Raw genomic sequence first — 27589 nt, forward strand, 5'->3', positions numbered from 1 at the left:
ACCAACCTGCCCCTGCACCTAAAGAACAGCCACTTCCTACCTGAGTAAGGCAGCTCTTTGATGATCGCAACGCCCAACCTAATGTTGTAGAAACTTCAGCATATGGCTTACGCAGATCAAAGAGAACAGAGAAGCAAAGAAGGTCTTTGAACGCATTGTCAATATGGACTTGATGGCTGAGATAACGGATTAAGTGAAGGAGCCCACAAATGTAGAAGAAGCTTTGGCAGATCCAAAGTGGAAGGCAGCAATGCAGTCAGAGTATGACAGCATCATCAAAAATAACACTTGGGAGTTCGTAGCTTGGCCACCAAAAGGAAAGGTAATTGGCCACCAAGTGGGTGTGGAAAGCTAAGTATAAATATGATGGTTCATTAGAGAAATACAAAGCTAGGCTGATTGCACAAGGTTTTGATGTTAGTGAAACCTTTGCCCCACAACAGCTCGAATGACCACTATTCGCATAGTACTTGCCTTGGCTGCTAATAAGAAGTGGCCAGTTTTTCAAATGGATGTAAAATCGTCTTTTTTGAATGGACATCTCAAGGAGGAGGTGTATGTTGCTCAGCCACCAGGGTTTAAGCTGCCCAAATCAAAAAAATAAGGTTTGTAGGGGTTGAAGAAGGCTTTATACGAGGTGAAACAAGCCCCAAGGGCTGGTACCAAACGAATAGATACGTTTTTCAAAAATATTGGGTTTTTTAGAAGTGCATCTGATACTAACTTGTATGTACTTAGAAAGGACGACAAATATGTGATAGTTGTTCTCTATGTGGATGACTTGATTATCACTAGCAGCCACATGAAGACTTGATTCAGCAAACACGAGAAAGTTTTGGCTCTGAGTTTGAGATGACATACTTGGGGCTCTTACATTATTGTTTGGGGATCGAGGTTTGGCAGGAGTCTGACAAGGTCTTCATTTCTCAACAGTAAAAGTATGCAAGAGAGATCTTGAAGGCATTTGGTATGATAGACTACAAGCCAATAAGTACACCAATGGAGGTAAACTTTAGGCTTTCTTCTGAGGACACACCTTTGGTTGAGATCAAGATGTATAGGAAGCTTGTTGGGAGTTTGATTTTCTTGTACAATACTAGACCAGACATTTGCTATGTAGTTGGTGTGTTGAGAAGATTCTCCAACAAACCAAGGGAATGTCATTGGAATGTAGCAATGCGTGTGCTCAGGTACATTAAAGATACTCTTGAATATGGAATTACATACATATCTGGTGACTCCTTAGTGGGATATTGTGACTCCGATTGGGCTGGAGATTGTGACACCAAAAAGTCAGCTTCTGGATATTGCTTCTCACTTGGATCCGGTGTGTTCTCTTGGATTAATAAGAAGCAATCCGCAGTGGCACTTTCTTCAAAATTGAAGCAGAGTACAAGGCCGCTTGTTTTGCTGCTCTTGTGAGGCAGTATGGTTGAGGAGGATTCTAGCAGATATGGGAGTTCCAGTGAGATCAGCCCCCCACGACCTTACGATGCTAGAATCAGAGTTGCATGGCCATTACAAAGAACCTTGTGTTTCATGCTTGCACAAAGCACATTGAGATTCAGTATCATTATGTGCAAGAGTTGATTGAGGATGAGATTGTGGAGTTAGAGTACTATTCTACGAAGTAGAATTGCGCCGACATCTTCACCAAAGCTCTTGGGAAGGACCAGCTCACTTGACATCTTCATGGACTTGGCATTGGGCCAAGAAACCCTTAGTTCATCTTCGGCGGACATTGAGGGGGGGTGTTAGTATATGTTCAATGCCCGCCTCTCAGCATGTATCTCACATTGATGTGTGGTGCACATTTGTACGGCCCCCATTATGTGAGGAGAAGCCATTGGTGCACATATCTTTAGTGGAAACCCCAGCTTAGATGCTGGAAGGGGTCGTAGTTGTGAGCGTTGATGGTTAGGAGATGATGAGGGGTACGAGCATTAGCTGGAATATTTCCTCGGGAACTAAGTTCATCATTAGTAGGTGGTGTTGGTGGGGACACGTTATGAATACACGGACGGTGAGCCGCGTTAATGCAGCGTAGCTGCCCTCGTCTTGCATCACCGCACTACCTCTAACAGCGTAGCTGCCCTTGTCTTGCATCACCGCACTACCTCTAGCACTATAAATGGACATAGTTGGCACAAGCAAAGGTATCCAAGGCTTGTGAGAATATATTCCTATACTCTCAGTACGCCTTCCATCTAGAGTCTGTCTAGATCACCATCTAAGCTCTACACTAGAGCGCACAGGTGGACATCACCATCATATTGTACCTATCTCTTGTTTGGTATAATCAGAATTTTAAAATTCTCTCCATTCTCTCTATTGCATTGTCTAGTGTACTTTCTCTTGTTGTATCTATTTCCGTTGTGCCATATTCTTACAGCCACTCACCCCTTTATTGTAAGACAACACTAAATGAGCACAAGCCACAGCCTAGCAGCGAGCTGATACACGAACAACAGCAAAATTCTTATATGAGCAAATTATCTCAAGATTCGACTCCTCGTTAGAATTAGTTAGTGATCGTGGTTCACATTGCATTAATGAGGTGATTGATCATTTACTTGATGGATTCTTAGTAGTCCACCGAAAATCATCACCTTATTATTCATAGGCTAATGGTCAAGCAGAGAGTACAAACAAAATTTGGAAGCAAGTCGAATGGACTAGGAGCATAAACTAATAGCAGCCTTATGGGCATACCGAACATCATATAAGGTAGCGACGGGGTACACTCCCTTCCGTCTAGCTTATGATGTTGAGGTAGTAATGCCTATGGAATACCTAGTTCTGAGCTTAAGGATTGCAGTGCAAGAACGTCTGATGGAGAATGCATTAGCTAAAAGGCTAATTGATTTAGAGAAGCTTGATGAGACCATACTAATTGCATCGCACGGACTCATGGTCGAAAAACTATGAAGAAAACATTGGTTCGATAAAAACTTTTTTTTTTAAAGAACTGGAAACAGGGGACCTTGTCCTCATGTATGGTGTAGGAAGCACCAGCAAAAAGAAACTCAAGTATAGAGGCCTAGGACCCTTCTGAGTGTCTAAGATCACACCTTAGGGGTCGGTTAGAATTGAGACAATTGAGGGCGTACAAATGGAGGGTTACGTCAATGGGGGCAAACTTAAAAAATATTTTGGACCACTGACCCAAGAGATGCTCTTGCAATAACATCTCTTAAAACAACAAAAACAACTCGCAAAGGAAAAAATCCAGCAAGCTCAAGAAGAGGCTAAGGCAAGGGAGGTCAAAGCCAAGCAGATACTCTAAAAGAGAATGTTGCATGTAAACATGGCTTCACTAACTCTTCTCGACAAGGAGGAACTGAACATTGCGCTAGCACGACTTAGTGAAACTCTCTACGGCATGTAACGAGCATTGCATTGATAAATACGGGATCAAGTCATAACCTGATCTCATATGAGACATGGGTGGCCTTAGATAAACCACACATTGAAACCACCAACACACAAGTACGCAGTGTGCACTTGACAACTACAAAAGCTGAGGGATTTTTAAGTGTTAACATTTCCATTAGAAATAATTCCTTGGTTGGGAAGGTGTTTGTCATGCCTGCAGGTTCCATGGAAGAGGAAATGATCCTAGGATGATCCTAGATTTGTGTCAGCAGCAGCAGCAGCAAATGTAATATCCAATGGGAGAAGAGGACAGCAGTGCTGAACAAGGGAAACAATGTCATATTTGTACCCTTATGGAGCCGAATAAACACAGGGAGGCAGGCCACCATGATTGAAGAGATAGAAACACCAAGCACAGTGACATCAACTCATGAAGCAAAAAAGGCAGCAATTCCACAATCCCTATGCAAACAGCATCCCAAGTCATAGGGTACATAGCATTGGGTGCCTAAGGTTCAACTTCGGAACAGTTACAAGACAATCAAAGATTGGCTTTCTGCTGAAGAATTCAAAGAATCAAAGAAGCTTGGGAAAGGGAGGCTACCACCAGACGTGCACAAGAGGAAGCAACAAGGCACTTCAAGGAGTTGGATGCTGCACGGATGGTCCGAGAAACAGCCATATCAAACCTCCTCAACACCAATGACTCCCGTGTTCAAGAATTGGAACGACAACTGGCCATATAGGACCGAAGTCAAAGACAAGAGCCTATAGATGAAATGCTCCTACTCCTTGAGCGAGCCTCGGAGATAGGTCAGTTCAGTAACTCCTCGAGCCCCTCCTCAAACTCTTACTCTTTTTTTGTCTACACTAACCCTCTCATTCCTTCAATATGATATAAATCTATCAGAGGACCTAAGCCTGGGAGAACTAACCCTCATTAAGCAAAACATTGAGTGTGGTGATGATCCCACGATCATTATGGGAATTTCGCAGGGGGGGATGTAGCATTAACTAATCCACATGATATTTACTTTTATCCATTGCACCCTATTATGCTAAACCTTCGTAATTGGTGTCGGGTACTCCAAAACTCTAAAATCCTGGACAATAATGACGAGAAATCAGACCTGTTTGTTCTAGATGATATTCCCAAAACACTGGCCAACTACGAGGTGGTAGCACAAAGTTATCAATGGATTATAAGCCATGGGACTTATGTGAGTCTTCTTTATATCACTACCCTTTTGGTATTCTAAAACTCTACCATAATATATACATACATTTAGAATCCATGTTAACCAGTGTCCTCTACACTTTTGATAAATCACATATCGAATATCCTAACATAAGTTCTGAGGACATCATTGAGCTCCAAGATTTTATGAAACTCCACAAGCCTAGCCACTTAGCCCCCAGCTCAAGCCATGGTCAGGAAGAGACACCAACTTCATCATCCAACCCTACTTACCCAGTGTAATCTAATGTAGCTAGTAAACTACTTAATCCATATCCTAATGCACCGCCTACTAAGCCGACTGCATTTTTTCTACTCTCCCGTCTCAACATGTAGAATTTCCCACTAACCCTCTCGCCCCCAAAGGAGGTACCGGCTCCTGACTCGTCTCCCCCACAACAAACTCAAGAGGTAAGACATACTCTCCCCCAAGACAATATTGAAGCTTTTACTGATGATATTATGTTGGAGTCATTGTCTGGTGTAGAGTATGAACGCTTCATATACGAGCTGGCAATCCACTACTAAAGTCAAAGCTAAGGTTCAAGGTGTTAATGCAAATAACACCATTTCAGTTATTGCTTCCGCAAGTGGAGGAAAGCTCACCCAGTCCACATAAGTGGGGGCTATGCCACAATCATCACAGATGATGCACACCCCAAGTTGGAAGATTTTGGTATACAGCCAGCAAACTAGAGAAAGGAATTCATAACAATTCCAGAATACAGCCATGTATATATGTGTGCGCCACCAACTCAACGAGTTGATCCCTTGTACATGCCACTAAAGAGGAGATGGACACCTTTGGAACTTCAAGAGGCCAAGCAGCGAGATTCGCATGTCTGTTATAACTTCCCAATCTTCATGCCACCTACATTTACAAACATAAGGGAACAAAGAAAACAGATGCTGACTTGGATATAGGCATGGCGCTATATTCCGGACCCAGTAATAGTGGCCAGTGTTAGATTCTTAAAATTGCTCGTGGTCCTAATCGATCAACCCAAGGAACCATATGATGGGTATGAAGCTGACCAACTGCAATTTGACATGAATCAAGGTCCGTCTAACAAAGGCATGATGATGTACTATCATCGCCTAAGGTGTCTTTCTACCTGCATGCATGTCACATTCGGGGATATGGTAGACACAGGGTTCTGGAGATCACACTCAACATTTCGAAGAACCCTCAAAAAGGTCTTCTGACCTCGGTAACATGTTCTTAGGATAAAACCTACATCAGGTAGGGGGGGATATTAATCCCATTTTGTATTAACAAGTATGCTCCTCCAATTGAGGATAATAAGTGTAATGTAAAGGCACTATAAAAGTTATACATTATGAGATATTGGCCGCCCAAGGCCTTAGTTAAGTAAGTTTTGGATGCCCAAGTAAGAATAAGGGACAAATATATATAACGCATTTTCTCATATAATGAAAGGACACAATCCTCCTTTGTGCTATTGAGAGCTCTTCTTTGTGTCTTGAGAGAGATTGAGAGAGAGCATTCTAGCACTTGTGCCTCTTCTATGCTTGTACGTTTCATGCTTGTGTGGGAGAGTGAGAGAGAGAGAGAGTGATTGCATTATGCGATGGTGCGAGCGACTCTACGGTGACAGCATGGAGGTGGAGCTTGGAGGTTTGGAGCTTAACAAGTGAGTTTGGAGGCCTCAAGGCACTCAAGCTCGAAGCATTAGTAAGTGCCCTATGACAATTGTGTTCTGTACTCTTCCTTTAGGTGAATGCATTGAGTTCCCTCTTGGAGGTGTGGTAGCCCATAACAGCAACTAAAAAATTTGGATACTTACAAAGTAATGTCCAACGAAGGAATAATCATATGATTTGAATGTATGATGATGACAAAGATTGTTATCAACAAATCCTTGCACAAAAAGAAGATATATGTTAGGAGTATTGTCAATTGACATCAATTATAAACAACATACAAAAGTTCAATGCTCTCTTTGTAATGTGTGTGAGAGGAGGAGTATAAAGTGTAATGCTTGCACACAAAAAAAAAAAGATATAAGTTACATGTGTTACTCGCATCAAAGTCGCATGTGGCCAGAAAGTATTAACATCCGTGTGCCAGTGCACAAAAAAATTATTTTTTCAACCCTTAAAATTAAAGGTAATGCTTAGGCTTAACTAGGATTTAGACTTGAAAATCACTAGAAATCATACAAATGCCGAGATTTATAGCTGAAATGTACAAATTTCATCCCTTAAAATTAAAGGCAACATCAAATTCCAACGAGGATTTTTAAATTTCAACCAAAAAAATTAACTACAAACCGAGCATTGTCGTGTGGTATAGCCAACTATGCATCAATGCTTTGTGAAGCTACTAAGCTACAAGTGAGTTAAGGAGAGTTATTGAAAAACTATATAAAAGAGAACTATAGCTTTATAATTAGTTCTAAAAGATCGTTACAAAGTCATCCCAGGTCAATGTGTGCATGCATGATATAGAGAGTATTTAATGTGATACAAAGAGTATTTATATAGAATATTTGCTTGTCAATGAGCAATCTGCTTTAAGCTTCTTCTTTTCCACATCGCGAACATCTGCACTAGTGTCATAAAAAAATCCCGGCTCGAATTGAGAAAAAGCGATTGTAATTTTGCCAAGCCTTGAATTGAAAGACTCAAATTGTTAAAATTCTAGTTTTAACCTATGCGTTGTTTTCAATAGAAACAGGCTGAGCTTCAGGGTCATCCTATTTTTCATTTTTTCACTCTGGTTGAAAAGAAAAAGTTTATTTCTTGCTTTACTTCCCCTATTTTGAGAGCAACAAATATTTGGCAACTGCTACAGGTGACTAGATTGAATAGGGCTAGGCCCTCCTTGAGTTGATTGGGTGGGGTAGTGCCCATGCTGATGTGGTTGTCTTTGCCATGTACATGCATCCTGAAGTGTATTTCAACCAAGACAATTCTTAAATCTATTCGGTTTTTGTTCTCAAAATCTCATCTATATGCCAGCTTTATAACTAAAATATATAAAAAATCATATAAAACTAAAATATATGAAAACTCATTCCTTTTAAATAATGGCTATTTTTATTTTAAAAAAAATCTGACGGGGACAAATACACTAGAATGCAGTGTACTGCCTGTGCCTTTGGTGTCTTTTGGGGGCGCCTCTTTGTTTGAGATCTGAGAGGTTCTATCTCTGTCGTCTACTTCGGGGAGACATAGGTTTCTTGCTTCTCTTTGATTCAACACGATTTCCTCTTTAAGTTCACTATCAAGAATCTCTTTCTGTATTGCAGGCAGGCAGAAGGCTGCTTTGTGATCATGGCCTGCTTCTGGTGTGGTTTCATCTTCTTTGTGTGCTGATCTTTGAGTTCTTCTTTGTCTGATTTGTCATCGGTGTGGCTTCATCTTCATTTCTTTCAGTGTTTTTACTTGCTCTGATGAGGACTTCAAATACAGACACAGAGGACATCGTTGCAACATTTATCTTAAAAGAGAACATTCTCAGACCCAAAACCGCATGTCTAGGAGTTGCACCATGAAACCCAAGCTTTACATGTAGGCCTTCCATGTGATGAAAAGCCCCTTCCTTGAGTCTTTTAGTGGATGGCTCAACCTCTGCTCTCACATAAGTTTTGACTTCAGTTGGAACCCACTAATTGAGCCAACATCTCTCTCCTAATATTTTGTTTTATTAAGATGTAATCTGTTCTGGCAGTCTTAGCTGAGGTGTTACATGTAATGTGTCTTCTCTCTCTCTTTCTCTCTCTCACCGTTGGTCGTATATGCCCTCGTGTTGCATTCTACCAACGTTAATACCTCTCTCTCTCTTTCCCCATCACATGTGGATCGGGGTTTTCTTAGTAGTTGGCGCGGCAGCACACGTAGCTATTTTTATGGTAAGGGATTATGAAAAGACCACTCAATATAACAATATATATTTCATATTCTCTCTATAAAATTGTTGTTGTTTTGAAGTATTTCAAAAATTAGTATTTCATACATGTGTGTGTGTGCAAACGTGTGTGTGTGTGTGTGTGTTTTGAAGAAGATAGCAATTACTAGAGTTGAGAGAGCGTCCATCTTGACATTTGCTCATTTGCATGTAGGGATGCTAGATAAGATAGAGAGTTCGACTTTACGTTTTCAAGCTGCATGTGTATTCTTAAAATATGTATGATATGTTAATTTTTCAGTTTTGAGATCTTCTAACTCTTTTAGGAGATCGCTTGTCAGGTTGGATTGCAAGTAGCATGGGAGCCCGAGTTGAAGGCAAAGGCAGATACAATAGTTAAGAGCTTTTTCTGCAAAAATGCCATAAGCTTCAATGCAGCCCGCACATCATCGTACAGAGATATTGTTGAAGCTATCAAGGCTGTTGGCCCTTCTTACACACCTCCAGGATATAATGCAATCAGAGAAAGACTCTTGACTGAAGAGAAGGCTAATATTGATGCAAGAATGTTGCGTATTTTTGGGGTATCTCTTATGGCATATGGTTGGAGTGATGTACACAAACACTCCATACAAGGCATACTAGGGTATTCACGTGGTAGGATATACTTTGTGAAGGCTATCGACAATTCTGAAGGTGGTAAGTCAGCTGTGAGGTTGTTTTGAGTTGTGGAATAAAGCAGTGCAATTTGCAAGGGAGAAGAATGTTTTACAGCTTGTTTGTAGATGGGGAGGCTTCAAACAAAGGAGTAGGAAAGGTACTTATGAAGAAGTATCCAAGTATTTTTTTTGTTCCATGTGTGGCACACTATATCAATAATTTGCTTAAGAACATAGCAAAGTTGCAATGGGTAGCACCTTTGGTAGCTAAGAAAAAGAGATTTGCCCTTTTATTTTTAATCATCATTATATATTTGCATTGTTTACGAAGCTATGTTTAAAAGAGTTGTTGAAATATTCGGACACAAGATTTGCATTCAACTTTCTTATGCTTCAAAGATTGCATAAGCAAAGCATGCATTGACCCAGTTGGTTCCTTCGGAGGAGTGACAAAATGGCTTCTACATACGTCATTAGGTGTTGAATTTGTTACGAGTCACTTTTTGGTTCAAAAGTTTTGGGTTAAAGTCGACTATAATGTAAAGGTGACAAAACATATGGTGAAGATGATGGGGCTTGTTAATGGGGAAGAGCCTTGCTATGGCAAGGTTTATGAAGGCGTGGACAAGATGTTAGAGAGAGTGATGCAGATGGAAACATTGAAAGAGCATTAAGACATAAAATCATATGGTAAATATATATTTATTACATAATAAAAATAAAAATAATGTGTATATATGTGTGTAGGGATGGGTGTGTGTGTGTATATATACATATGTATGCATATTTAACATAAAAAATTTATATGTTTATGACAAATAAATAAAAATTTATATTAAAGTTTTTAATTATTTTAAAATTTTAAAAACAAATATTTTTACTTATTATATAATAAATCTATAATAAATATATACTTATAAATATATATATTTATAGTATGTAAATAAAAAACTTTTTAAATCAATGTATATAACATCTATTTATTTACATAATAAACATCTATTTACATATTATACATATATATACATATATATATATATATATATATATATATATATATATATAGCAGATTTATAATAAGTATATATAAATATGTATTAAGAATTTGGATTTGGAGGTCTCAAATGATGTGCAAAGCATGGGTCCGTCCACTAGTGAATACAAATTTAACTATTACCATTGTCCATATCTTTAACTATCGAGACGACTAGAGGGGACATATTTGGATTGATTTAAATGTGAATGTGGATAAAAAAATCAGCCATATAGCCACACATCATATACTCTCTTTGAGAACTTCAAGGTGAAAACCAAGTTTTTGCTGCCTTATCAAAGGACACATTCACTCTCTTCTCACTCTCCCCTATCCTCTCATTGTGTGGCACTTGCATTCTTGCCATCTCCTCTCCCCTCTACCTACACCTCTACCCAAACCCAAGGACATTATTATTATAAAAGAAAAGACCTTGTTTGAAGTGATCAACAGAAGAGGCAATAACATTATTGTGGGTTGACCCACTAAGCAACGCATCTTATCCATTGTTTCCGAATCATCCTTAGCCTATGTTAGTACTCAGTTCTTCCAGCAAGGTGTGTTGAAACTTGCACGATGCCTCTTATCATGGGTGTAGTGCAACATAAGCAAATGAAGGCCAGAAGTCTTATGGCAAAGACTCAGAACAAAGGCTGAAAAATATGGTTGAACGCGGAAGCCACTTATGTCACCCAAATGGAGCTGCAAGTCAAAGTGGTGGGTAAAGCTGATTTTGAACTTTTGTCCAATGCAAATGAGGATGCTCATGGTAATAATGGGGCACCAGAAGTTAATGCCATAACTTGAAGTGGTTGGTAGATTCATGCAGAAGTTCAGGAAAGATCTAAGCTCCTTGAGGAAAATCCTTAGCTCAAAAACACACATGGATGTAAGAATTCCAAATTCCAATGTAAGGGTAATCAAGAAGGCTGACTTGATTCCATTCACCATCAAACCACCGGCTAGGACTTTCGGAGGCAGTGCTGTATGGGGAGCTGCAAGAACACACAAGAGTCTGCATTTTATTTTTTCCGAGGAAAAGCCATGCAGGATTCTCTTCTTTGGACTACAAGGAAGCCTCACAAGTGAAAGCAGACACCAAAATGGACAGGTTAATAGGTGACCAAGTTCCATCCAGGATCAAAGCTTACAAAATTTATGTCCAAACGATGAAACATAAGGTTTCCAAACAAAATAGTCATTATTTTGAAAAATCATTGATACCCCAGCAATACAATCTAGGTTGAGACCAAAAGAAAACCCTTGTGGAAAAGGATGGATATGTGTCTACATCATCTGGATTGCATCATTTCCATGGTAGGTACAAAATATTTTCTGCAGGTTTAAAAGGGACGCCGAAGCACTTGGCTTATAATCGCTCTCAGAAAGAATATGCACTAAAATCTGTCTAAAAATGGCAAGAATTCTTTAAATACATGTCGTGGTGGTACATCATCTTTAGATGTTAAACAAGGCTTGTTTGGTCAGCCTTGCTTTCTAGCCTTGAAAACGAATTCCAAGTACAAATTCTTCACAGCTATCAAGAGAGTGATGCTTAAGGGCCCCATGATTGCTCTCTGGAAGAAACACAGAAATGCAAAAAGGGATTCCATTAGCAAGTTGGCAAAAAAGACCTGTTTTCTATTAAGAAAGCCACACATGCAGATTACCTACAATGTGCATAAGGAAAAGACAACGAGAGATAGAGGACCATCCTACCCCACTCATAAACCTTCTAGTTATTCTTGAGGGATTCTCGCGTACACAATTCAGGCATTGATGGCATTTGGGGCCTTGGGCATGAGATGTGAGGCATGTCACCACTCGAAGTGAAATTTAGTTTGGACGTTCTATGTGGCACCATTTTGGGCCCATTCTTGGCCTTTCCCATACTTTTTGTTGACGTATAGGACCCCTATCGAACTACAGTAGTTTGTTCTTCTAAAACATGAATTAGTACTCGAGCAGAAGGAATAATCTCACTGCTCACACCAACTTCATGCACTCTGCTCCAAAAAGGACACTTGCTGAGGCTCCCTAACCACTTCCTTTGATAGCTTTTAAGCCTAACCACACTAGAGAATCATAAATAAACCATTGAGTGACAGGCGTAGCATACCCATTGGGCTAGAAAGCATGCCAATAAGTCATGACTGGGAATGACATCTTGAAGAAAAGACGTATGACTGTGCACGATCAGGAATAAAAGAAGAAAAACAAGCAGCCAACAAGCGTGGAGTCAGATAAGCCATGATGCTGAGGGTTGTGATTGTAACACTAATAAAACATTGGCTATTCGTTTAATGCTGCAAATACACAAATAGACCAGAGAATAGACCCAATCTACTGTATATTGCCAAAACATGAATATATACAATGCTGAACTTGGATCTATATCTGGACTCCTGCATGCTAGGGTTAAGCTACATGCATGAACAAAAGGTTACTGCTGTCCAAAGAGTTGTGCATGGCTGAAATCCGTACATTGGAGCTGCCTTCTTGCTGATCCAAGCACTGCACATGGCTTTGACTTAGCACATCTCACACTGAATCCTTGAATATCTTCATCTGCCCCTGAGCCACCTATTTATATGCATCTGTAGGGCTCGTCAACTGGTGTAGTGTGGTCAGTCCCTGGTCGGCCAGCACACAGCCCAATAAAGGTACTTTCCAACTGGTCAACCACCAATTGTGCCAGCTGGCTCCACACTTGGCATCTGCCTTGGGTACCTTTCTTGCTGCCCAAAAGGCGCCCATTCTCTCTGTGAACCTGCCGTTAATCCTGCTAATTGTTGGGATTGTGTCCACGTGACAATCATGAATGTGATTCGTGTGGCATCCCCTCCTGCTATTCTTCCATCGCACACTCCATCAGAACTACTGCCATGGAAGTGAGTTTGAGGTTCCACACTAGAGGCAAGCCACTCTTGGAGGCTCCATTGGAGCAAATGTGGCCTCTCTAGGGGATAGCCATTATACGCAACTGTTGACCTCGCCTGCGAGCTCCGCTTCTCTCCTCTCCCCTCCCCCCACCCCCCCCCCCCCCCCCCCCCCCCCCGCTGCTTCTCGCCATCGCGCCCCACTCTCCCCCCCGCCAGTCCTCCGCTGTCTCCTCCGCCCTCTCCCCCGCCTTCTTCATCGCGCCCCTGTTCGCCATCTCTCCACCGCCTTCTGACTCGCGTACTCCCCCGCCTTCACTCCCCCGCCTCCCTCCTCTTTTCCGCTTTCTTCCCCCCCGCCTTCTCTTCCTTCGCCACCTTCCTCGCTGCCTTCCCCGCCACTCCCCCCGCCGTTTGCTTCCTTCCCCCATCCTTTTTTCCTCCGCCTCTCTAACCACCTTCGCCTCCCTCTCCCCCGCCTCTCTTCTCTCCCCTGCCACCTCTCCCCCCTCCGCCTTCTCTCTCCTCCCTTCCGTCTCGCCCCTCCGCCCACCGCTAACTCCTCCCCGCCTCAGCTCCCCCCCCCCCCCCCCCCGCCCCCGCGACCCTGTAGCCCTCCGCCTCTCTTTTTTCCTCGCAGGGCTGTGTCCCTCCCGTTGGTGACCCCGGTTTCTGGCTTTTTCCCTCTGGAGGACTCCATGGAAGCCGCTCCGACTAACCCTGCCGATTCCGGTCTCCGTCTGGAGTTCACAGCCGAAGATCTTCAGTTGTTTGTTTCCACAGTTTCCGCTCTTGAAGCCTCCTCCTTGGTCTGCAAGATAGTGGGTAGCCGTCCGATGCGGAGAGAGCTTCGCGACCTTCTGCAAGGCAGCCTTGTTGGCGTGCCCGCCAAGATCATCAGCGTAGATTTTTTGGGACGTGACTACTATCAGGTGGATTTCGAGTCCCCACAGGCAGCTCAGATGGTGCTGGCTCGGAGCCCCATTGCCCTCCGCTCATCCTGGGCGTTCCTGGCGCGATGGACTCATGGTTTCGACCCCGCTTCTGACCCGCTAGCAGGTGCGACAGGTTTCCCCGTCACTATCTGTTTTCCTGGACTCCGTAGGGAGTACTTGCCCCTCTTGTCATCCATTGGCAAGGCGTTCGGGCAGGTGGTGGAGACGCCTCAGACAGCGGCTTCAGTGATTGCCCGGGCAGCAGGACTCCCGGCCATTCGGGTTGTGGTTCCGTCACCGGAGTCCCTCCCGAAGACGATCCTTCTCCCTTGTCTTTCTGGAGGACATATGATACAGCGCGTGGAGTATTCGGGCCTCCCTGGCCAGTGTTACATATGTCGGGAGATGGGCCATCTCGCACGCGCCTGTCCCCGCAAGGGGGCTCATCCTTCACGCTATGCCGCCTCCGGACCCCCTGCAGGAGACCCGAGGGGTGGCCATCCACTTCAGAGACCGGACATCCCTGGCTCGTCACAGCAGGCGCCATCTTCTGACGAGCAGGCCCCGGCGGAGGATGTCGTGCAGTCCCAGGAGGCTGGAGGATGGCAGGAGGTTCGCCGGCGGAAACGCCCGGCCCGCAGGGACCGTCGTCGCAGACGCCAGCAAGCAGCACAGGCTGGCGGACAGGCGACTCCGGCTGGCGTGCAGGCACCTATCCACACTTATGCTGTTGTCAGGGATAGGCGGCCAGCAGGTCCCACCCCGATGGATGAGGATTCAGACTCAGTGCCCGTTGAGGCCGCTGGTGGAGCCTCCCACGTGGAGACCCCGCTCCCACCTCACCCCGCGGGGGGCCCCGCCCCCTCCTTGGAGCAGATTCCTGAGGATCCTGGGCCGCACTCTTCGACCCCCGGCTCCCCTTCCCCTCACCCGGAGAGCACTCCTTCCACCCTCCCCTCTCCCCCCCCAGCCCCCCCCCTCCCGCCTCCCCCGGCGGCCCCCCCTGACACCTATCCTCTGGCAGATGCCTCTCCATCCTCTCCTCGCTCTCCCCCCTCCTCGCCACGAGCCCCCATCCCTCCCTCGGCCTCTCCAGGATACTTCGCCAGACCACCCACTGCCCCGGGGCAGCGCAGCTGGGTAGGCCAGAGCTCAGTCCAGCGGCTGTTCCACCGCCACGCCGGGCCGGTGGAGATGGCGATCCTCGCTTCGCCCGCCACAGAGTTCTCTCCAGCCTCCCCTGGGGGGGCCCCGCGAGTGATGGGGCTACCAGTGGATTACGGTTTTTTCAGGTGCCTCCAGCTGGACGCTGGCCCGTTCGAGACACTGGTCGCGCCCCTGCGAGTTTGCGTGGTGTGCCATCCCTCTCGTTCTCCCTCAGTGGTGAGCAGCATGGTGGCTTTCTCCTTTCCTCTCAGTGTTGCCCCAGACACAGCATGGGATTGCAACTCTGTAGAGGAAGTTTTGCGTGATCAGATACTGGAGTTTTCTCACCACTTCAGTGACTTGGGGCTCACGGACCTACTGCAGACCCGATTACACTCAGCTCGCATGAGCTTGTTTGGTATAGGAGACTGGCAGGCGGATCCGGTCCATACCTCAGTTGAGGCGGTGCTTCTGATTCTCCTCCATGCCGCCCCGAGGGTGCAGCCTACCTTTAGATACATATATGCAGAGGATTGGTCTCACGCCTATGCCCTGGACAGGGCGAAGGCGGAGTGGGGCTGGACACAGAGACAGGTCACCCTCTTTTTGGAGAGACTCCACACCCGGACAGACAGTGATTATTCTCCCTCCAAGCCGGCGCCCAAGACTCACAGAGTGGAGGGCAGATCATCCGGGCCGGCTGAGGGGGGTGAGCCAGTGGAGGCTGCTTGACTTGCCATAGCTCATCCATGAGGATCCTCTCATGGAACATCCAGGGTCTCGGTGGACATGGCTGCTACATTGGTCGGGGCAGACTTCGCCAAGAGATCCAGAGGGCTCTCGTTGGAGGACCCATAGATATCCTTTTCATCCAGGAGCACCACCTTTCTGCCGGGCGTACCCGCACCTGCGGGAAGATCTTGCCAGGCAGGAGTCACACTTTTTGGTCACCGGCATATGGCTCCCAGGGGAACCAGGGTGGACTATGCATCTCAGTCAGCGAGCAGCTTCTATCCGAGGTTGTGGACTCTGGCATTCTGGTCCAGGGTCGTGCGCAGTGGATCATCCTTCGGGTTGGGGAAGACCGCATTGGCTTCCTCAACTTCTACGCCCCAAATGGGGCGACCGGGAGAGCCGAGTTCTGGAGCACCATTAGGCAGTCCCTCCCCTTGGCAGACCACTGGTGCCTCGGAGGGAATTGCAACATGCTGGAGGATGCAGAGGACAGGATGGGGGGCAGCCAGGAGACCATTCATGGGTCGGAGCTCGCTGCCTGGGAGGAACTAGTGCTTCAGGTGAGAGGCCAGGATCCGTGGACTCTCCCGGAGTTTGGCAGGTTGCAGGGGAGTCTATCTTTCTCGCGCTCGGATAGACGGGCCACAGGAGTTAACCTATCCCGCATCGACAGGTTTTACATTGATGAGTGGGCCTGTGATAGAGGTGGCACAGTGGGCATACTTGCAGGCTCCTCGTTTTCAGACCACTATCCAGTGCTTCTCCAGATCGAGGACCCCACGAGAGGAGAGCAGGGCCAGAGCGTCCGGATTCCAGACTGTCTCATAGAGGAGCCCGAGATTGCGATCAGAGTTGAGCAGGTCTGGCAGGAGCTGCAGTTCAGGAGAGGATCGGCAGCCAGCGATCTTGCCAGTGGCTTGCAGGAGATCAGCCAGATGCTCAGACAGGCTGCCTTGGACCGGCTGGAGGCCTTCAGAGAGCAGGAGAGGAGCCTACGGAGGAGTCTAGCGTCCCTCCAGAGACTCCAGGAGAGGGATCCTACGAGCCCTTGGATCTCAGAGCAGATGGAGTCAGCTCGCACGGAGATCAGATCCATCGAGGAGAGGAGGGTGGAGTTCCGATTCCATGCTCGGGCTTCTTTTTGGACACAGGCTGGAGACAGAGTGACTCGAGATTTCTTTGAGGCGACAGGGCCTCGCTTCAGACGAGAGGGTCTCAGGCGTCTTCGGCAGGCTGATGGCCAGGTTGTGGTGGATCCCCCCAGGGTGCGGGCTATAGCCACAGATTTTTACAGGGACCTTCTCTCTGCTGAGCCAGCAGATGACAGGGTGAGAGAGGCTCTGGAGGCAGTTTGGAGCTTCACGAGACCGGTTGTGCCGGCCCATTTGCAGCACTCCCTTCTCTCCCCCTTCTCGGATACGGAACTGGAGGAGGCTCTTCAGGCATTACCTCGGGGCAAATGCCCAGGAGAGGACGGTCTTTCGGTGGCTTTCTTCCAGAGGTACTGGGGCCTCTTACACAGGGGCTTCAGATTGGCATTCCAGGAGATTATGGAGTCAGGAGTCATGCCGGACAGCATGGCAGAGGGGTTGATCCACTTGATCCCCAAAGAGGGAGGAGACAGACTGGAGATTAGACAGTGGAGACCGATCACCTTGCTAGGCACGGCCTACAAGGTCCTAGCTAAGGCGATCAGCAGGCGGCTTCAGCCTCACCTTCCGGACATCATCCACTCCACGCAGACTGGCTTCATCCAGGATAGGAGCATTCTGGATAACATTTTCTCTTTCTGGGAGGCTACGGCTCTTGCTAGATTTCGACAGGAGGATCTGGCAGTGCTCCTTCTCGACTTCGAGAAGGCATATGATCGAGTGGACTGGGCCTTCTTGGAAGGCACTATGGAGAGGATGGGCTTCCCCCCTCAGTGGATCCGTGGGGTCTCTGCACTCTACACATCGGCTCATAGCCAGGTGCTGATACAGGGCGTGCGCGGAGAGAGGTTCCAGCTCTCGCGCTCGGTGCGGCAGGGGTGCCCCTTGACGCCCTTTCTTTTTCTTTTTGTGGCGGAGGCCATGAGCACTTTTTTGATGGCACAAGATACAGGTTTGCGGGGCCTCCAGCTTCCCATCCGCACCTCGGAGGAGCTCCTAGACTCGGAGTTTGCGGATGACACTGCTGTCTATCTTCAGGGAGGTGAGGAGAACCTCCGCCGCTTCGCCTTAGCCATGGACAGGTTTTGCAGATCTTCGGGCGCTTTGATCAACTGGCACGAGTCGTGTGGGCTGTGGGTCAGCTCTATGCCCCCCCCGACTTGGAGGCCAGTTGACGGTTTTCAGTGGCTGCCCCCCGGCACTACAGTGCGTTATTTGGGATGCTATGTGGGCATTGACATATCTCCGGAGCAGCAGATAGCCCCCCTTCTTCTGAGCATTCGGAAGAAGCTTCCGTATTGGAGTACCGCTCGTTTATCTCTGGCTGGCCGAGTAGTTGTGGCCAACCAGGTTCTGCTTGCTACTATGTGGTACATCACTTCTTGCTGGGCCTTCTCTCGGGCATGCATTGGCCAGGTGCAGAGGCTCATCAGGAACTTTCTTTGGTCCGGTGGCGACGGGCGGCCCACCAGGGCCAAGGTGGCATGGGCGGTGATCACTCAGCCGAGGGAGAGAGGCGGCCTAGGCATTGTTGATCCTATCTGCCAAAGCCGAGCATTGCTTGGCAAGTTGGTAGTTCGTGGCCTCCTGCCAGGCGCTGAGCCGTGGAAGGAGTTTCTTGTTTCCAGGATGCTCAGCCGCACCCCTTCTCTTAGCGGCCCCTGGACCCCCAGCATCAGGTGGATCTTTACAGAGCAGCGATCCAGAGGAGTGGGCCTTGGCTTCGAGGAGCGTTTTGCAGCTAGCCTTCTGAGGGCCTGGTCGCATCTGAGGCCGTCACTCTTCCAGACTCCCCCGGGCACCGATGAGGAGCGCCTGAGGCAGCCTTTGATCTGGAACCCCTTGATTCGTCTCCCCAGTGGCCATATGGTTGGATCGCGGTCTCACGTGTCGTGGGGCCCGCTGAGCTCAGGCCCAGCCCAGTCCCTAGACGACTGGATAGGTTTTCAGCAGCTGCCTCTAGAGGCTCAGGAGAGGAGACTCAGTGGGATGAGGGGCAGAGAGTTGATGAGACAGGACATTGAGGCGGCCATCCCCAGGGAGTGGCGGACCCCAGTACAGGACCCTCCACCTCCACAGTGGATGGGTGTCTTTACTCGGCATGAGATCCTTCTAGCGGTCTGCGGCACTGCGGAGAGAGTCGCCCCACTCACTTTTGAGGTGGGAGAGGGTGGCCAGCTTCAGAGGACACGACTAGATTTGGATGGGCTCCAGGGATGTATTCTTCAGAGGGTGCGGGTGGTCGGCTTTCATCAGAGACAGTGGCATGTAGACCCCTCACCGGCCTCGATAGGGGAGGACTGTTCTTGGAGATTATGGGCTTGGGACAGCAGGCCTCTTATTCGCCTTCAGTGGGATCCAGGTGAGTGGTTTTGGCGAGATCCCTACTTGGCCCACACCAGCCCAGGCATCCCCTTTTTTCAGTACACAGCGAGGCTGGGGCGGCGGATTCAGAGACACAGGATAGCGAGCACCCCGGCGGCGGCCGAGGATTGGCGGCGACAGGGGCTCTCCCCTGCCTTTCTTCGGGACTTCTGGCAGCGCCTTTGGGCCAACTTCCGGCCCCGGAAGGTGACGCTGTTTCTCTGGCTCACAGCGCATAGAGGACTGGCTGTGGGGGCTTGGCTAGCTTTCGGCAATCACCCAGCGTCCTGCCCTCGGTGCGGCCATGCACAGGAGTCGCAGCGGCACTGCTTATGGGATTGCCCACAGGCACAGCAGGTCTGGCAGCGCGCTCTCAGGATGGTTTTTGCAGGCTCACCAGGTGAGATGCTGGTGACGTGGGGTGCGGTGGCTTGGGCCACGGACAGCGGCCCGGCCCTTGGATATGAGGACGTCCCTGGCAGTGCGACCATCCAGGTCTCTGACAGGGTGATGGCGGTGGTTCCGACGCCAGACTTCTCTTCGGCAGCCCCTCAGGAGGGGGTCGGGCACAGATGGGAGTTGATCAGCAGCATGACGGCTTGGCACATTTGGAGAGCCCGATGCAGGGAGGCCATTGACCGCCAGGCGACTCCACCGGCGGAGGTCATACAGGCCCTCTGGGTGGACATCATTCACACCTTGAGAGGACACTGGGGGAAACTCCAGGGCGACTCGGATCGCATGAGAGGGCGCCGCAAGGCTTTCCTCCGCACTTGGCAGCCTGGCCCTTTCCTCACCGCGAGGGGCGAGGATGTCACTTGGCACTACAGGCCTCCAGTTTGGCTTTTCTCACCTCCCACATGTACTACTAGGTAGCCCCCCCCAGAGAGCGGCCAGCCACGGGGGTGGAGCTCAGGGGTTCACTGTGTTTTTATCCCTCCTTGCGAGGCGAGCTTTGTAGCCTTATGGCGTTTTCTCATTAACTAATATAAGGATCTTTTTTCCGGGGGGGGGGGAAAAGAACTACTGCCATGGGCCAATGAGGTGATAGCTCAAGTGGTAGAGAAGTTTGTGTAGGACCAAGATTCAAAATCCCACATGGTGCTTCCTCAGCGGCATTGCTTACTGGCGGATAAAAAGAACCTACAAGCAGTGAAAAATGGTAACTACGGGAGGATCTTGGGCAAAAGGCCAGTCAGAAGAAAAAAAAAAGAACTACTGCCATGGCAACCACTATAGAACTCTCCTCATTTCCCAATAAAGTGACCTCAGAAAATAAAAATTGATGAACCTCAACAATTGGTGTTGGCACCAACTCTGAGGTCTGCCAGATCTCAGAAATTGGTTCCAAAACTTGCATCGACCCTACAGAAACTGACGACAACACCTGGACATCTTGAAGCTCTCCATCTTGTGAGGAGACCCCTTCGTGGACAACTTCCACTCTGACTGCTTGGAAACTCACTCTTGCTGAGTTTCAACCATCGGTGAACTTAACAATGTTGCGCTTTTGTCAACTGCATCTGATTTTGCTCACACTTGCATTCTTTTATTTTTTCCATTTGGACCGATATCATCCATACCCTTTGCGGTCAATGAGGGAAGATGCAGGGTGATTTGTATTGCATGTGTAGGCGGCAAGAGGCTTTTCCACACACATGGCGCTCAGTCCCTTTCTCTCTGATCAAGACGGCGAGATCAATTGGCAACACAGGCCGCCTCTGTGTCTTTTCTCCCCCCCCCCCCCCCCCCCCCCCCTTTGTATGAGGTAGTTTCCCTCTGAGAGCGGCCAGGCAACCACCCTCCCCAGTTTTTTACTTGACCTCTTTCAAGGGTTCTGAGCATGTACAAGTAGCTTATGGCTGTTTGTTTTTTTAACTAATAGAAGAATCTCTTCCCACAAAAAAAATAAAAAAGGATGGACTCAGCTTGGGGGGGGAGGGGAGCACGTGAAAGTGCCCTCAATGGCCTCACTGCAATAGGCCCACCATATGTGCCAGCAAGCAATACTACTCATAATCTCCCATCTCTGACTAGTGCCTAAAGACCAGGTCTTTGTGGATAAGTCAGGAGTGGGAACTATCTCTATCCTGCACAACGAAAGTCGGAGAGCTTGCCCCTCTGCAGCCTCCTCATAGAAATGGGCCGTGCCTGCCTCTATCGCCCAGGCTACTGCTCACCATGTGATAATGCACGGAGTAGCCCGCACCAACATGTAAAGGCGGATAATCCAGGCTGAAGGGGTCCCCAAAGTATACATCAAAGATCGGCTTTCCCAAAGCCAGAGCCACCAAGAGCTGTCACGCGGAAAAGGGGAAAAGGGGGAGGGGGGGCGCTTGGCCTTCGTTGTGTCAATGATGATCATGGAAGCCAAGAATCCCCACCCTCTGAAGAGAGCTGCCAGTGAAGTCCTTGGAGGCGAAAAGAGTCAGTCAACCTTGAGGCCAACTGAGAAAATGAGTGTACGCCCCCCATTGGCGCCGAGGACTACAAGGAGGATGTCATGGCAGGTGAAGTCTCTGAGTCATGGTGGGGAGGAAGGATCTTGAAGAGGAGTCTGTGAGTCTAGGGGGGTGGCTACGTCGATGGCAAGAGGAAGCTGCTCTCCACCTCGGATCCCAGCTAGGCCTCTGACCTGCGTCTCTCGGGGGAGCCTCCTAGAGCTGGCCCACTCTCGCGGATCAAGCCGGACCAATGGAGAGGGCTCCCCAAGCAATGTAAAGAGCAAGCGCCCAGGGGGTGGCCACTGGGCATCCTGAAGAGTGGGTTCCAAATCAAGGACTAACACAGTCTCTCCTTACCTGCAATCGGAGGCAGCTGGATGAGTGTTGGCTTGAGATAACCCCAAGCTCTGATCAAACTTGCTGCAAAGTGGCCCTCGAAGGAGGAACTACAGCTGCAAGAACGGGCCTACCTGAAGATCCACTGCACACTAGGGGTCCAAGGGTCACCGAGAGAGGGGGTGCGAATGTGAAGGATCACCTAATACACAAGCATAAACAAGATTAGAGAAACCAAATAAAAGGGGTGCAGGCAAGCTCACCACTGTCACAAATAGCGGAAGACTCGGAACAAGATGACAAAACACCTCTATCTTTCAAACAGGAAAAAAACACAGCAAAAGATGGCACAAACACTATAAATAGACACTGCGCTGAGCCAGAACGGCCGGCCCCCTGTAGGTATTGCTTTTATTCAGAAAGAAGCTTTTCTATTACAAAGCACACCAAGGTGTGGGTGCTTTCACCGGATCTTTCCCACAGAACTTCGGCAAGGGAACTCCAGTCCACGTTCCGCAAGAACTCCCAAAAACTGACCAAGACAGTCCAAAAACAGTCCTCAAAGCTGTCCTCAAAAACTGGCCCAAAACCGCCCTCAAAACTGGCCGGTTAAGTTTCACATGTGTGAGCTGTCCCTGTAGCAGATGCATTGCCAATCCATAATATTTCATAATTTCGGCATTAAAGCCACAAATCCAGATCCATGATCCCAAGTCAAATACGGGCACAAGAAACAAATTGTATCCATATCCTTGACTCAACAACTCTGATAATAACCAAACACAGGCACAAGAGCCAACTGTGTCCCAAATATCCATAAATCCATAAGTAGCTTTAAGTACCAGCAAAAGAAAAGTGAGCAAAATACTAAGGGCACCACCACTATGATCCATACACATGCCCAAGCCAAACGGCCTTTCTTATTGACCCCATTCACTTCAAAGCAACTGGCGGAGGCGGTGATAGCATTACCCAGAGGCAAATGTCCGGGGGCGGATGGGCTTCCTTTTTCTTTCTTTCTTCGCCATTGGGACCTCATGAAAGGTGGCCTTCGTGCTACCTTCAATGAGATTATGCTCACAGGTGCCATGCCAGAGAGGCTCACAGAGGGCTTGATACACTTGATTCCCAAGGAGGGTGGTTCTATCATGGCCCTGTGAAAATGGAACAGCACAAGTGTGGGCATGGTGGTTGCTGAGCAAAAATATTAAAATATTCGCATTTGGGGTGCCCGGACAAATGAGAATGATGTGTGGACACTTCAGATGTGAAAGGGGACAAAAACATTAATGTTTTTAATGTTTTATTGAAGGTTGCCCCTGGGCCTTAGTGGCCCCTAGGGAACTTTAATGATTATTAAAGTTGGGGCCCTAGGATAAGTTTGGAGAGGGGGCAACTCCACTTTTGGAGTGCATGCCTCTCTCACAACACTCTCTCTCTTGCTTTTGGGAGTCGTGTCGGCTCAAGCGTGGAGAAGGAAAGGAGAAGCAACGTCGACTGCTGGTGGTGGATTTTTGCTGCTGTTTTCTGTGCAAACCTGCCCGTACAATCCACATGTACATGTGTACGGCTGCTGCAGGACAGGCGGATGTTTTCTCTGCTGCAGATTCTTCTGCTGGTACAAGCGGCGCTGACAGGCTGAGCAGGTACAGGTGCTGTGAGTTCTGATAGAAGGTGTACAGCAGGTACAATCGTACGGACAGCAGGTACAGGTGGCTGTACGACTGCTGTCAGGCGGCTGTGCTGTAGGTACAGAACTGTACAGCAGGTGCACTCGGGTACAGCAGGCTGGTTTAAGCAACTGCAGTACAATCCGTACAGCTCTGTACGGACAGGTACAGTCAGTCTCTCCTGTGCTGTACGGACAGGTACAGGCCAGCGTTGACCTGTTAGTTCTGGACAGTAAAACGGTGCATCTCCAGCTACACGTGGGATTCTATTAGAGCTTATTTGGGTGCAACAGTCACGTGGTTGCAAGGGAAAGAGTACAGACAGTCGTTGTCAAGTGCAGACTGGTACGAACTGTCCCACGAGTGCAAAACCACGAGCTGATTTGGTAAGTTCTGAACTTGTTCATCTGTCTTTCTTTCCATTGGCTTATGTCTGCTGAGTTGTGCTATTTGGCTCCTTGTGAGAGGAGGGGTATGGCAGATTGAAACGGGTGGAATCAGAGATTGGGACAGTGAATGTATGTTTGTGCTGAGTTGTGGAATCATGTGCATGAGATATGCCAGATGTATGCTCAAGGTTGTCCTGCTGAATGGTCTTGGCTGATCAGAGGGAAGCACAGAGTGTTGCTTTGAGACAGATCTGTGTGTGTGAATCCTCTGTGCTAAGAGGTATTGTGGGCTGCCAGATTGGACATACAGGTGTATTCTCTTGGCTGGTTTTGTTGTACTCAGCCTTTCATATTTTTTAAATTGAATAAAGAAATACCGCAAGGGGCGCCAAGCTTTGGGGCCAACAAGTGTCGTTCTATTTTCAGATTTGGGGCACTCTAGCTCCAATCCTTTTTGTTTTCATATCTAGACTACAAGTGGAAGGGTGACTGCTAGTCTACCGCACTTTGGTTTTTACCAGAGGCCGGTTTCAAGGTTCCGTTGCCGGGACCAATCATCAACTTTCTTAAGGGGGTGAGCTCGTGGTTGACTCGAGGAAAGTCATCGCTGAAAAATTCAGCAACATGTCTGATACAGAGGATGAGTACTTTGATCATGAAGAGGAAGAGCAAGAGACCTCTCCTGAGAGGAATGCATCTGAGGATATTTTTGCAGGAGAACAGGCTGCAGATGATGAGCATTATGAGGATGTAACACAGCCAGAAGATGTGCTTGGTAAAGAGGATGATGATGCTTGGTTTGAAGATCGTTTGGCTGGTGTTATGGATGTGTTTATGCTGCTCACACAAAGTGAGAAGTTTGCTGAATTTATGAGATCCCGTACAGAGCCCGAAAAGAAGAAGAAGAAGGTTCGTTCTAAGAACCTTCCTCAAGGTCATAGTGGTGCCATCCCACAGGATCCATCTTTTGGACAGTTTCTGAATATGCAGCATGCTTATGGTGCTAACTCTCAGAGTTCCTTCTTTGGACAGCCATCTATTCCTCAGCAGACTATGCATCCAGGTCATTTTGGTGGTGGCTCGGTGTTCCAATCTATGACGGGGGGTTATCCTCAGGAAGGCATGGGTATGCCAGGGCCTTTTGGAGCAAATTTTCAGCCTGGTATGCAGGGGAATATGTATGGTGGTATGCAGTCCGGTATGCAAGGAAATATGTTTGGGGGCATGCAACCTGGAATGCAAGCAAATATGTATGGTGGTATGCAGCCAGGTATGCATAATGGTATGTTTGGAAACATGGCTGGAATGTATGGCATGCCAGGTGTGGGAATGGGAAATGTTGACCCTATGATGGGCATGAATGTTGGAGGCAGCAATCTTGCGAAGCCACTTCCATATGATAATCTAACGCCTATGGGAAAGGCGAAGGATTATAAGGAAGGGGGAGCTGCTGTGAAGTTTGATACATTCAGTGGAGCCAAAGATAAATTAAAAGCACTTACCTTTTTACAGCAGTTTGATGCTGCTTTTTCTGGTGGGAATTACACAGAGTCCTCTAAGGTGAGGAAAGCTGCCACTTTTCTCAAAGGCAATGCTTTGCAGTGGTGGTCTACTCTTCTTTTGCAGGGCAGAGCACCCACTACTTGGGTACAATTTAAACAGGTTTTCTCTTCCGTATGGCTCACATCTACATTTGAGGTGGATGTTATGACTGCATGGCACAAGTTGGATGCTTCAAAATGTGAAAATTTGGAAGATTATAACAAGAAGGTTTGGGAAGCTTTACTCCCAGTGACTTCTTACCGTGCAGTGCCTTTGTCTAAGCAGGTAGAGAAGTATTGTTGTGGGCTGCCCAAAGAGGTGCAAGATTATTGTATCAAGGCTCGAGTAACGAACATGTCACAGATGATAGAAAATGCTATGACAGCTAATGCATTACTCACTGGTGGAGGATCATCTGGGTTTAAAGGCAGTAAGAACTTGAGCAAGAAAGCTGAAAAATCTGGGCATGCTTCTCGTGATGCTAAAGGGTCTTCAGAGACGAGGTATAAGAAGTTGCCAATGCCCAAGAGAACTTTTGAGGAAAGACAGGCTTTGAGAGATGCTCGGAAATGTTTTTACTGTACTGAAGAGGGACATATGTCATTCAATTGTCCCAAGAGAAAGTCCCAAAAGGATTCTGACAATAAAGGAGAGCCCAAGTCAAAGAAACTAAAACCTTCTGCAGGGTTAGTTCCTGATCTTGTGGGGGAACAGCCAGGTGGTGAGGAGACAGAGTTGTGCAGGGCATGGGGCAAAGTGAGAGATCAGAATGCCTTGATATTCTTTGACACAGGTGCTAGAGCCAACTTCATTTCACCAGATTTGGCTGGCCGATTGGGGATTCGCGCAGAGGAGATGGGGCCGTTAAATGAGGCTAACATGGCTTGTCCAGGGTATGCAGAACCCGTCACTCCTATCATTGGGAAGCTTAGGCTTCATTTGCAGGGTTATGTGGACAGTGAAGAGTTTTTCATCATGCCTCTTGATGGCTGTGATGTTTTGTTGGGTATGCCATGGTGCCACAGAGTACATGCGGTGGTGGACACATACAATAGGAAGATCACTCTGACTCATAGAGGGAAAGAACATGTATTGGATGTGAAACTTAAAGGGGAATCTGTTCCTATTGTATCCGCTTCGGTAATTTCATCAGTAATGAAAAAGCATCTTTCTGCGTACTTGATTTATGTAAAGGATGCACAAGATGATGAGTCTAAGTCTAATTTGTCTATGTTAGATAAGGACAGGACTGATTTCTTATGTGGGTTCCAAGATTGTTTTTCCAAGTCATTGCCAGGATAACTTCCTCCTGAGAGGCCAGAAGATCATGCCATTGATCTAATTCCTAGTAGTACTCCACCAAATAGACCGCCATACCGTGTTAGTGCAGCCGAACAGGAAGAAATTATGAGTCAGGTGCAGGAGCTTTTGAATAAAGGGTTGATACAGCCTAGCTCATCACCCTTTTGCTCACCTATACTCTTGGTGCAAAAGAAGGATGGTTCTTGGCGCATGTGTATTGATTACAGGGCGCTGAACAAGAACACCATAAAGAATCGATTCCCCATTCCGAGGATCGATGACATTTTGGACCGCTTACAGGGCTCCACAGTCTTTAGTCACATTGATTTGAAAAGCGGGTATCATCAGATATGTATTAGACCCGAGGATGTGCATAAGACAGCATTTCGAACCACGTTTGGGTTGTATGAGTTTTTGGTTATGCCCTTTGGTTTGACAAATGCACCTCCCACATTTAACAGAATGATGGACAGGATTTTCCGGCCTCATAGAGCGTTTGTGGGCACATTCTTTGATGA

General features: G+C 47.5%; 2 protein-coding genes across 5 annotated transcripts in view; one reads left to right on the plus strand and one right to left on the minus strand.

Moving 5' to 3' along the window:
* The first annotated feature begins 7745 nt into the window (after nt 1-7745).
* On the plus strand, nt 7746-9471 carry LOC147633061 (uncharacterized). The gene is made up of 2 exons (XM_086805786.1): nt 7746-8490; nt 8828-9471. The coding sequence occupies exons 1-2, from the start codon at nt 8377-8379 to the stop codon at nt 9209-9211; spliced, it is 498 nt and encodes a 165-aa protein (XP_086661912.1). The 5' UTR covers nt 7746-8376; the 3' UTR covers nt 9212-9471.
* A 1155-nt stretch (nt 9472-10626) lies between these two features.
* Nucleotides 10627-27589, minus strand: part of LOC147633062 (uncharacterized) — a 62142-nt gene continuing 45179 nt past the window's right edge. For 2 of the 4 annotated variants that reach the window (XM_086806059.1, XM_086806062.1), the window contains one exon: nt 11334-11755. In XM_086806059.1, coding sequence (XP_086662185.1) covers nt 11663-11755 — 93 coding nt within the window. In that variant the 3' untranslated portion in view covers nt 11334-11662. Of the gene's footprint in view, nt 11174-11333; nt 11756-22189; nt 22371-27589 lie in introns of those variants that run through there. The other 2 variants (XR_015267074.1, XM_086806061.1) reach the window with 2 other exon arrangements.

This window comes from Cibotium barometz, chromosome 12, assembly GCF_041138505.1.
Source record: "Cibotium barometz isolate CiBa-2024 chromosome 12, ASM4113850v1, whole genome shotgun sequence".
NCBI classification, from domain to species: domain Eukaryota; kingdom Viridiplantae; phylum Streptophyta; class Polypodiopsida; order Cyatheales; family Cibotiaceae; genus Cibotium; species Cibotium barometz.

Coding starts and splice junctions, on each gene's coding strand:
- LOC147633061 (XM_086805786.1), top strand. CDS start 8,377: ATGCCCTCGTGTTGCATTCTACCAACGTTAATACCTCTCTCTCTCTTT. Junction 8,491..8,827: donor CACACGTAGCTATTTTTATG/GTAAGGGATTAT, acceptor ATCGCTTGTCAG/GTTGGATTGCAAGTAGCATG.